Genomic DNA, 12,404 nt, shown 5'->3' on the forward strand with positions numbered 1-12,404 from the left:
TTGTATACAGTCTACATCGCAAGGAACATAGGACAAGTAATAACTTGACTCCTTTCTTTTGTAGCAGCATTTATTTCCTTATTCTCCCACCGTGCACATCACCCCCATCTCTAACATGATAGTCCTCTTCTCTCTGACCTCTGTCCTCTCAAACGTTGTTAGGAATGTCATTGTTTGTATGTGCAAAAGTTCCTTTTTGTAGTATTTTTCTTACAGTGATGTTATTTTGCATTTGTGTCTGTATTCTGTTACAAGATACAATTATATCTTGATTTTAATCTTTGTAAAGGGGCATAAAAGTGGTTTAAGGACTGTTGTTTTAATCACCCTAGGACTAATGTATATATATATATATATATATAGGTATATACATATATATAATATATAATGATTGCAACGTCTTGTCAGACGAGTGCCACTCCCTCAGACACTTAAAGTCCATGAGCCCAAAAATGACTTCCATCGCCACAGGACCATTTTAATAGACAAATGCCTAAGGGAGTATCTATACACAGATGATGTTACATGGGCGTGAGCGTTTGTGTGTGTGTGTGTCCATGAAAGGCTTTTCGGATGAGGGTTCTTGCGTCGGTTAGATTCCAGAAGTTTTCTTATACTTCTTAGATCATAATATCTTAGATTCGCAAACGGACAGCGTCTCTTATCTTTTTATTTTGATAGAGTTAAACAAAATTCCCAACATGCCGTCGTTTCGGTTGTTTGTTTGGCTTTTTCATGTAAAGAGAAACTGTTCGAACACAAACGGCAGGCCCGGTGGCCGAGGTGTGGCATCACTGCACTAAAATCAGATTAGTTCTCAGTCAATGGAGGGGGAAACCTTTCTATACCGAGAAAATTTCAAATTTGAAACAAATTGTGTCACATTTTGTCTTCGTGGGAAAACAAATAAATACCGACAGAAAGCAGCAAGCTTACCTGGCCCCTGGCCAGTTTTAAAAGTGTGGCGACTCCTATGATTCTTAAGTTAATTACCCACTCTTTGAATTCATTATCCTCTTTGGCCTAATGGTTAGCAAGGAAGACTAATTACTCTACGTTTTCAAGTTCGATCCCACCTCTATCTTTTTTATTTTTTATTTCGTCCTTATGCCAACTCATTGAATTCACTATCCTCTTTGGCTTAATGGTTAGTGTGGAAAAATAATTACTCACTTCTTTCTTTTTTTTATTTCAAGCAAGTGGAAGCCATTCTTAACATCGCTTCGTCCTTGTGCCAATATCCTCCATCCGGGCAACGCTAGTATATATATAAATTGAACTTACATGACATTCAATTCTGTTCCTTGATGTTTCATTCCTTCAATGATGTCGTTCAGTTGATCATCCTCAAATTGGTTGTCTAAATTGGACAGTAACATCACCTGTCTGTTTTTAAAGCCCTTCTTGTTTCTGAAAATAAACAAGGATTAAACAGATTTGTATGAAGAAAACACAAAAACATAACAGTGGATAAAGTGTTTGGTAAAATTCAGTTGTAAAATTACACTCTGGAGGTTGAAGGTTCAATCCTCCGTGCAGGCGAAAAAAATTAAAAATACAATTGCGAATTGCTTAGGACTTTCACCCAGTCATGCCTGACAGAATTAAACAAACTCTGTGAATTAAACAAACCGAGCATGCAAGGTCCCCTTTCTACGAGTGAAAAATTTACTTTCACTAGGACTTGTGTAAAATTTTTTTTTTAAATCCAAGGCGTGGTTATTAAGAAAAGTGCGAACAAATGAGTGGATGAGCGATCTGGGGGCAATTATAGTTATCCTGGAAAATCTGTTCTGGCAAAAATTTACTAATGTTTGTGCAAAATTTCAAAAACATTCAAGACGAAAAGTGCGAACAAATAAACGGTAGTCAATTACTAAGTCCAATCCCTCCTTTGTCGGGGGACCAATAAAAAGTCCCATTGGAAATTGTGCAGATTCCATGAGTTTGTCAAAATAGATGTGAAAAAAGCTTGGAGGTTAAATCAACCAAAATATTGTAAAAATGATTCTCAAGATGAGAACTGTGGTTCTAAGAATCCAAAATGATACAAATATTTAGCCTTTTATACAAACATAAAAAAGAATTTAATTTTTTTTTTTTACTTTGATTATAGCCTTGCTACTTTTTTTATTTAAAAAATGGTGCAACTACACTACAATAACGAAATTCAATCAACAAAAAAATCAATAAAAAAAAACAATGGTATCTGACTTTTTGTGTCGATTTTAACTAAAAGCAATGCCACTTAATTGGCATGTCAGAAGTACTTGAATATTACATGATTTAAATAAAAAAATACACAAGTTTTCAATCTTTATCATAAAAACTCTCGCCATATTGTTTTGAGAACACTTGACATAACAAGGGAAGTAACTCAGTTATGCTAAAAACAAGGCAAGTAATTCATATTTATGATTGTTAATGCACAATTCATCAAAAAAAAATTGGCAAGTAATTCATATTTATGATTGTTAATGCACAATTCATCAAAAAAAATTGGCAAGTAATTCATATTTATGATTGTTAATGCACAATTCATCAAAAAAAATTGGCAAGTAATTCATATTTATGATTGTTAATGCACAATTCATCAAAAAAAATTGGCAATAGTTACACACTATTTACCTCCTCGTGGAACTCTCCCGTGTTTTTTAGCCAAACATTTTATTTTCACTAATTTTTGTCTAAAAATATTTTCTTTAATTTTTTTCTATTCAATATTGAAAATTTTGAATTTTGCTATTATAGTGTGGTTGCACTAACAACTTTAATAAAATTCAACCCCTGGCCCAAAATTGCAAAAAAATAAATAAATAAAATAAAAAATAAATCAGTTAATACTTTCACCAATAACAAAATTTATTTGTTATTGTACTCAAACTATATTGATATTTATACCAAATATAGACCTTTTTTGACCTATGAGTTGACTGTGTTTGAATGTTTTTCAAGGAACCAGAGAAAGGAAAATCATGTAATGTTATAAAAGAATGGTTTTTACGGCATAACAACTCTCTTCAATTTAATGTTGAATTCAGTCATTTTAGAAAATACTCCTATGTTTCTTTATATCTTCACATATTTATTCATGGTGTTTGGTTTGGTTGTTTTGTGGAAGAAAAATGTGGTGTTTTGTTTTTGACTTTGCAGAACATGATTAAGTTTTGCAAAGAGAAGGAAAAGAGCGTGATCAAACCATCGATGAGAAGTATGTAGCAGGTGAAGTGTGCCCACTTTTTGTTAAGTAAAAGATTTGAGAAATAGTCACATGGTTTCTTTAGCCAAGAAATGAGTACACGAAATTCGTCAAAATTATATTTACAACCGATGTACATTTATTTACAGAAATTGATGCAAGTGTAATGTGAAACAGTTTGATACTGAAAATGTATAAGAAAAAATTACTTGATTGTTTCGGCTTTTGTGGGAGGGCAAAACAGTATGACACAGTTGCTGCATAATATCAACTGCTAGTCTGTAAGTTCCGCTACAAACCAACAGGGGAGAAAAAAAGCAAGGTAGAACGGTCTAGAGAGAATAAAATATAGCGCTAGGCCCATGACGGAAATAAAATATCATACACCAAAAACCACATAAATTGATCAACTAGTTTTACTTTTAAATAAAAAAAATCAAATTTTATGGCTAAACTATAAGTGACACTCTCATGTAGCCATATTAAAGAAACAAGGGAGATAAGTCCAAATTAAGATTTTAGAAAGCTATTTTTAAAATGGAGAAGAGGGAAGGCATTGGAAAAATTTAAATTTGCTTAAAAAATGTTTTTCTTGATAAACTATTTGATCAATTTATGTGATTTTTATTTACAAACTATTTGATCAATCTATGTGATTTTTGGTACATGATATTTTCTTTCCAGATAGATTTTCCTTTATTTTTGTTTTAGGATAGGAATTCTGGACAAACAACAAAAATATATATTACTTACGCCAAAGCTGTCTGTAAATGGTCCATTGCAACAATCAAAGCATCAATAACTATGCACAACATCAAGGAAAATTAAATGCAGAGTTTTAGATTAAAAAAATATAAAGGTACTGCAAAATAAAGAATTTAAATACTGAATTAAAAGACAGAAACTGAAATGAAAAAGGAACAACAACAAAAGTTCAACACAAAAAACAAAAACTTTACAAAAATCTGTTATAATTATATTATAATCAAGCATTTTTCATCTGTCAGTATTTATAAACTCTAAAACTACTCAATAGAATTGTTTCAAATTCGGAATAAAGCAGATGAAGATGCCAGGTGTATACAAGGGGCGTGCAATAAGTAATGCTCCTGACCCACTTCCAGTTGTCTGATCTAGCTGAAATTTTGCATGTGCAATGATTTATATATCTACGGGTTATGTAGCAAATTACAGCTCTGAACGAATTGTGGTTTCTGCTTTACAGGTGTTGAACTGAGTCAGGTGTGAAATGGAACCTGTTGAATGTCGAGCAGTGATCCGGTTTTTGTATCTGAAAGGACGCACACCACAGAAGACTTGATGAAATGAAAGAAACTCATGGTGATAATGCCCCATCATATGACCTTGTAAAACGCTGGCATCGTGAATTCAAACATGACCGGATGTCTGTGGAAACAGCTCCCAGACCTGGTCCCCCCCCCTTCTGCCATTGATGAGGCATCTGTTCGTCAAGTTGAAGCTGCCATTTTGGAAAATCAGCGCATTACTATTCACCAAATAGCCCAAGATGTCAAGATTAGTACAGGGTCTGTGGAAACTATCATTCATGACCATTTGCATATGCATAAGGTGTCTGCCAGATGGATTCCCACGTTGCTCACACCATTCCAGAAGCGAGAACGCGTCGCGTACTCGAGGATGAATTTGGAGATGTGCCAAGAAGATGAGTCAAAGTTTTCAAAAGACTGATTACACAGGATGAAACCTGGATCCATCACTATGATCCAGAGACCAAAGCCCAGTCAATGCAGTGGAAGCACTTGGACTAACCACCTCCAAAGAAAGAGACCCCGGTGCAGCCTTCTGCTGGCGAGGTCATGCTCACAGTCTTCTGGGACCAGGACAGAGTAGTGATGCTTCACTTTTGAGGAAATTTAGAGACGCTATCAAGATCAAGAGGCGGAGAAAGATCAGCAAAGGTACCCTCCTCCTACAGGACAACGCTCCGGTCCACAACTTGCATGTTGCCAGATCAAAAGCATGGGCATGTGGTTATGAAATCCTTCCCCATCCTCCCTACTCTCCTGACCTTGCACCCTCTGACTTTTACCTCTTCCCAGCCATGAAGTTGTTTTTGAAAGGAAAGCATTTCCCAGATGATGCAGCCTTGATTTCCGAAGTCACGTCATGGTTGGAGAACCAACCTGGGGTGTTCTACAAAAACGGTCTCCAGCGCTGCATCAAACGATGGGAGAAATGCATAACTCTGGGTGGTTCCTATGTAGAGAAAGACCAACAACTGTGCCAAGTTTCGTTGCTCTACTGCTATGGGAAGTGGGTCAGGGGCATTACTTATTGCACGCCCCTCGTAAAATGGGATGTGGAGGGGGAGATAAAAATACTAATAAAAATAATAAATACATATTAACTTCAGAAATATTAACAGGAATTCCATATGAAGAATTCTTGAAATGCTGAGTGTGGATATATATCTTGATTATTCTTTTTAGGGAAGGTTGTCTATAAACACTATAATAAGTGCTTTTTAAATTTATATTTTTTCAGACTTTAAATATCTCCATTTTTCTCCTCCAAATAAAAAAACTTTCCGAAAGTTTTTCTGAGAAAAATACATTTGCCTCTGATGAGTTGCTTAGAGGTCTTTCGCTATTTAATGAAACGTGTAAGACACACTTCATAAAAAAAATGAATAAAATGTATAAGTGTGAGTTAAATACATCTTCTGATTTTGGAATGATAACTAATGATTATATATATATATATATATATACTTGTTTATTGTTATATAAACATGCTCACATCCTGCTGCTACAAATAGCCACTTGTTTCAATCAAACAACAGATATCATCAGCCAGCGACAACTTTTGAATAGTCAAGTCGCTGCCTGATGATATCTGTTGTTTGATTGAAACAAGTGGCTATTTGTAGCAGCAGGATGTGAGCATGTTTATATAACAATAAACAAGTATTATCAGCTCTTTTTATTGAGCACTATCTAACAACCTCGTTGAATTCATTAGTCCATTACTTTTGAATAAAAAAACCCGAGTATATATATATATATATATATATACATATATTTGAACTCTACCCTTCGACCACAGTTGAAGGATAACATGCTAGGTGGCATTACCACCACCATAATGGTATGTAAAAAGAAAAAAAGAAGAGATTTATAAAAAAAAAATTGTTTTTCCTTGCGGAGATTCTGTTATGAATCGAAATATCAAATTTAATTTTAATAAATAAATTTGTTTATTTATTTAAAAAATTCTGCACTTATTTTGGTTTTTAAAACCGTGAAATGTGGAATTTTCATTCCATATTAACAGTGCTTTAAACAGTAACCTTTTTATTACACACACATGCATACATATGAAAAAATTTACAAAACTTAATAAAATAAATTTCAAGTTTTGCCTCAGAGATTTCAAGACGAATTATGTTACTTGCATTTATTCCAGCGAGTTGAAATTGGATGGACATGCAACACTTTAATTATAACATTTGAAGGTATTTGTACAGTTTAATCAAGACATTAAAAAAAAATGAAAATATCGAAAAAAAGTTTAAATTGTACATATCCGTTATGGAATGAAGTTCTCCAAAAAAAAATTTCATTTAATTTCATCAAGTAGTTTTTATTTTACAGCGAAAAAGCAATTTGTTATGATACCGAGCAAAAGGTTTGATTTTTTAGGAAGAAAAGCTAGTATTAAAGATGGGGAGGGTGTGTCAGCGCTTTAACTGGAGTTATCTCCTTGTGGCGTCTCTAAACTCCAAACAAAAATTAAGAAAAAATCCAAGATGTCTGCCTTCAATGTGCTGTCATAAAAATGTGTTTTTCCGCTGTAAGAAAAAAAAAAAAACTACTCAATCAAATTAAGTGAATTTTTTTTCAAAATGGATACGTACAATATAACCTTTTTTTTTTCAATATTTTCATTTTTTAATGACTTGATTAAACTGTACAAGTACTCATTTAAATTAATAATTAGTGATGAGACAATTCTGATACAATTACTGATTCTTTTCTAAATTGCAGATTACAGTTTTGATTCTTTTAAAATGTTCAAATATTTAGCTATAGAGTTGTTTTATTTTTTATTTTCGGATTACCGTAAAACCCAATGTAACATATGCTTATATTTTCACAAACATTAAAAACACTTGTGGGAGTTGATCTTTAGATTTTAGTTTCACTGGTAGTTTACAATCAATATCATTTTATTATTAATAAAAAACCATGGAAAATTAAGGTTTAGACAAAAACAAAGAAAAAAACATTTAAAAAATTGGTTTTGGCATTGGAAAAAAAAAACATTTTCCGATTTTGATCCCTCAAGTAGTTTCATTTTTTTTTTAATTCCAATTAATCGTCCGAGCAATACTAAGTAATTCTTTTTAATCGTCTAAACAATACTAATAAGTAATTCTTCTTCATTCACAGGGCTCTATGGACAAATTTATCTTTAGTTAACCTTTGACAACTAAATATTTTCGTTTACTAGCCAAATAGTAAAGTTACTAGTCAAACCCATATGATTTTTAGAATATGACATCTTCGTTTTGTGACGAGTATGTACATCATAAAGATTTTTCGGCATTTTTTTTAATAAGTGTAATTTTAAATATACAACAAATTTATATGTTGATGCTTGAAGGTATAAACATTCTGATTTTTTTAGATGTCTTTTTAAATAGCCTTCGTTAAAAAAAGAGTATATGCCATTAAACTTTGTTTAAATAATTTTACTTTGTTCATTTTATTAAGGAAAATTGAAATGATATTTTTCACTTAGTAGTGAACCTTGGAAGATTGTCAGTGAAAGAAATGTAATCGCTAAAAGGTAAGCGTTTCATTAATTCTAGTCGCCAATTTGAAAAATCACTCACAAATGCGATTGTTTCACTCGGAATGTAGAGCCCTGATTCAAATTCATTGTCATATATATTTGTCTCGTTAAACAGATCACTTCTACAAAGTCATTTTCAAAGGATACAATCAGCAGATGTTGTTTTAGAATGAGTGTAGTTGGTGATATATTCAAGGAAGTCAAAGCTAGCCACATCAAGACGCTTCACAACCGATACATGCCGATAATTCTCGTCATCTGCCAAGGTGTTATTCGTTTCGGCAGTGCCAAACAATATCAATGCTATTTCATCTTTAGATTCAGAAAATATCTTGAAAATAAAAATAAAAGAGCAAAAAAAAAAAATTTAATGAAAATAAAAAGACAAGCAACAATATTATTTATACTTAGCAATATCAGAAACATACCGATGGGGTGTGGGGATTTTAAAGTGGAGCCTGGAAATTTGAGAATTGTTTTGTATTCGTAGATTTTGGCACAATGCTCAAAATTTCTGCAAAACACTTAATTTTTTAAAAAATTAATAAGAAATCAACTTTTTAGAAGTGCAGAGAAAATGAAATTCAAAACATGACGGTTATAAGATTAGACGTGTGATATTTTTTATTTTTTAAATAAACTTTCATTTAAAGTTTCTAATTTTCGGCTTATAACAAAACCCTCATCAGGGTTCTTTTTAGAGAATACATTTTTTTCCCCTGCTTGCCATGGTGTAGTTCAGCACAGTCTCTATTTGTCAAAGATAGATGTTGTATCATCCAGTTCAGTGGGCAAGTGCTCGATCATGCGGACGTGTAAAAATTAATAGAAAGAGAAAATGAAATTAAAAATATGATGATTAGAAGATCAGACACATGCAATATTTTTTAATTTTTAAATAAACATTCACGTATTTAAAGTTTCTAATTTTTGGCTTATAACAAAGCCCTCATTATTTTCTGTGCCCCTAAAAAGTGGATTCCTATTCATTTTCACACATGATCGAGCATTTACCCACTGAACTGGATGATACAACATCTATCTATGACAAATAGAAACTGCGTCGACCTACACCATGGCAAGTAAGAAAAAAAATTGTATTGTCTAAAAAAAAAAAAAATTCCTGATGAGGGCTTTGTTATAAGCTAAAAATTAGAACCTTTTAATAAATAAATTTTTATTTAAAAAATAAAAAATTCATGTTTTGAATTCCTTAATTTTTTTTTAATTTCATTATATTTAACAAATTAAATTTATTGTATTAAGAATACCAGATGATGTAGTGTTCAGCGCTAGACAACACGTACACTGCTATTTAATCTAACAGCCATAGTCTTCAAATCAGTAATTAGTAAATTTCTCCTACGATCATCAAATTAAAACTTATATGACTGGATTCACAATACATTTTCATTTAAAATGATATTTTAACACTTTTGTTGTGATTTCTATATTCTGAGAAATCATTATTTAAATCGACTATTAACAATGAAACAATTTTCTTTTTTTACAAAGGAGTTACCACTTACCAAGGCCTGGAGACCACTCGAGGATAAGGGTTAATGAGTGTACAATGGGAAAATATCGTAGTAATTGTTAGTAGTGGAAATTTGGTAAATTGGATTACTTAAGGGGCGGCTCATCAAGAACTTGTTCATGTTGATGTTAAAGACGACCATATTATAATCAGTTGGGAAGCAGGAAAATAGAACAGAGTTCCGTAGGCGTGCAGTTCTAAGAAAGAAGCTTTGTTTAGGTTTAGGCACAGATAAAGAGTGGGAGAAATTATTATTATCAACAGGATCCTATGCCAGTAAGTAGCGATTAAGTTAGCTAGTCTGAATTTTGGAGAGGGTCACATTAGTACATGTTAGGATAACCTGGCGGTAAACGAAAATATATGCAGATGCCGTGATTGAAAGTGGAGGTCAACAGTATAAGTTTAGGCAAGCCCGTTCTATTGCGAATATTTTAATAGTCATCTCTAAATGCATATACCATGCATTTGATAAAGCTGAGAAAGCTAGAACTGTTACGCTTAATATATCCAAAGCCTTTGACAAGATCTGGCACGAAGGGCTCCTTATGAAAATTAAATATGGTATATCTGGACAAATACTTAAAATAATCAGATCCTTCCTAGACAAGAGAAAAATCCAGGTAGTCCTAAATAGCCATATCTTTAAACAACATGGTATTAATGCAAGAGTGCCCCATGAGTAGATCCTTGGACCTTTATCATTCCTGATATTTATAAATGTCCTCCCTGACAAAATTGTATCTGAGATGGGCATATTTGCTGATGACACTATAATAGATATGAGAAGAAATGAATGCACACACATCCAACGCAATGGCAAAAATACCTAGGAAAGACCATTCAGCTATTTTTTTTTTAACAACTACAAAAAACCTTCTTAACCAACGATTGCCATGACAAAGAAAACTCTACCTGAGAGTCCATCTTTCAAACTCCTTGGCTTAATATTCACATGCAACATGAATTGGAACAAATACATTGAGGACATTGCTAAGGCTGCTGCAAAGATGGGCTCTCTCTCTATGATGCTAGAAAATTACCCACACCAAAGAACATCTCTACAATTATATAAATGCAACTTTGTGTGTGAGTGAGTGAGTTCCTTATAGACTCCGATAACGGCTGAACAGATTTTCTTTAAAATTTACAGAACTTCAGTGTATAACTTTGGGAGTGATCTTAGTTTAGTTTTGTCTCAGAATACCCCAATAATTACCGATAATCAAAAGTTATTTTAATTTATCTATCATCGGTAAAGTCATTTTTTTTCCATGTCGTTGCTTAGCAACAATGATAGAATAATGGGGCCGTAAAAATTCTACTTTGGGTAAGTTGATAGCGTGTTTTTCTTTTCTTTTGTTTTTGCATGACGTGGACCGTAGGTTAAAACTCCGCACGCAAATTTCTTCTTCTTTTTTTTTTTTTTTTTTTTCATTAACTACAAAGAATTTTATAAGACTTGAAAATTTACGTTTTTTTTTTTTTTTTTTTTTTTTTGCATGATGTGGTCTCTAAGTTCAAACTCCGCACATAAATTTCTTAATGTTTGTTTTTTGTTAACTGGAAAGAAGTTCATATAGCATAATTTTATAAAAGAAACAGTAGGTTCTCTAGAGCGCAATGTAGAATAACATGTATTTTGGAATAAGTTATTACATGGAGGCATGTGAAGCTTCCTCATGGACGATTTCATGGATTTCGATGACAATAAAAATGATAAGAATGTGAAATATTTGTTGATCATTCAATCCCGGGCAACATCGGGTCTCCCTGCTAGTCCTATATATTTACAAAGCCACAATTCGCCCATGTATGGAGTATTGTTACCACACCGTGCCTGGTGCTTCTACCACTAGTCTCTCACTCTTAGGCAGGATCCAACAAAGTTTCAAATCTAATAGATATCACAATGTCGATCAAACTCCAAACTGTCTCATCATCACAATGTTGCATCCCTGTACTTGTTTTACAAGTACTTAAATGGAATGTGCTATGATGTTGTTTGTTTGTTTGTTTGTTCTGTTTTACGGCATATCAACCACTTTGGGGTCATTTAATGCCGAAAGGTTCGTTATGTTGTGTTAAATATTGGTTTGTTCTTCTTAAGGTTTTTCTTTTTTTTTTGGGGGGGGGGGTCTTTCCTTATATTTTTGAGTATATTTTAGTTTCTTTCAGAAAATTGATAATTTTTTGGGGATCAATCTTGTTTAATATTGTTTTCAGATTTTTTTCTTGGTAATACTTTGTTCGGATTTGTTCAAGGTCAATGCAGTTTGTCAGTATATGGTGTATTGTGTAGGGTTCTTGACACGTTATACAGTTTGGTGTCTCCTCCCCTTTTAGTAGATGTGAGTGGGTGATGTGAGTGTGACCTATTCGCAGTCTGGTCATTACTACCTCTTCCTTTCTTGTTAACTTTTTGGTGTTTCTCGTTCCAATATTTGGTGTTATTTGGAATAGTTTGTTTTTGGTGCATGAGCTCCAGTTTTCTTGCCATTTTCTCTTCAAAAATGTGTTTATTTTAGTCTTTAGGTCTGTATAGGGGATTTTTCCACTTATGTGGTTTTGTTGCAGAGTTTCCTTTGCTGCCTTATCTGCTTGTTCATTCATGTATATGCCGATATGGCTTGGTATCCAGCAAAAGATAATGTTTTTTTTCATGGTTATGGCATCTATTTTGTTTAGCAATTTTGTAATAAGTGGGTTTGTCATTTTTTTTTCTTTTAGAGATATGAGTATTGAAAGTGAGTCAGTAAATATGATATATTTTTGATGGTCATCATTGGTTATTATATTCAGTGCCGAATCTATGGCTGTTGCTTCTGC

At 32.9% G+C, this 12,404-nt stretch overlaps 1 protein-coding gene across 1 annotated transcript in view; it reads right to left on the bottom strand.

Moving 5' to 3' along the window:
* The window catches only part of LOC145294086 (DNA repair protein Ku80-like), a 74,458-nt gene that overhangs the window by 40,803 nt on the left and 21,251 nt on the right, over positions 1–12,404 (bottom strand). Inside the window, exons 3-5 of the mRNA XM_080141146.1 lie at positions 8,186–8,369; positions 3,953–4,001; positions 1,285–1,410 (exon numbers count right to left, since the gene is read on the bottom strand). Of these exons, the coding sequence (XP_079997272.1) occupies positions 1,285–1,410; positions 3,953–4,001; positions 8,186–8,369 (359 nt within the window). The remainder of the gene's footprint in view (positions 1–1,284; positions 1,411–3,952; positions 4,002–8,185; positions 8,370–12,404) is intronic.

This window comes from Euprymna scolopes, chromosome 15 (genome assembly GCF_053919585.1).
Source record: "Euprymna scolopes isolate OS-2025 chromosome 15, ASM5391958v1, whole genome shotgun sequence".
NCBI classification, from domain to species: Eukaryota; Metazoa; Mollusca; class Cephalopoda; order Sepiida; family Sepiolidae; genus Euprymna; species Euprymna scolopes.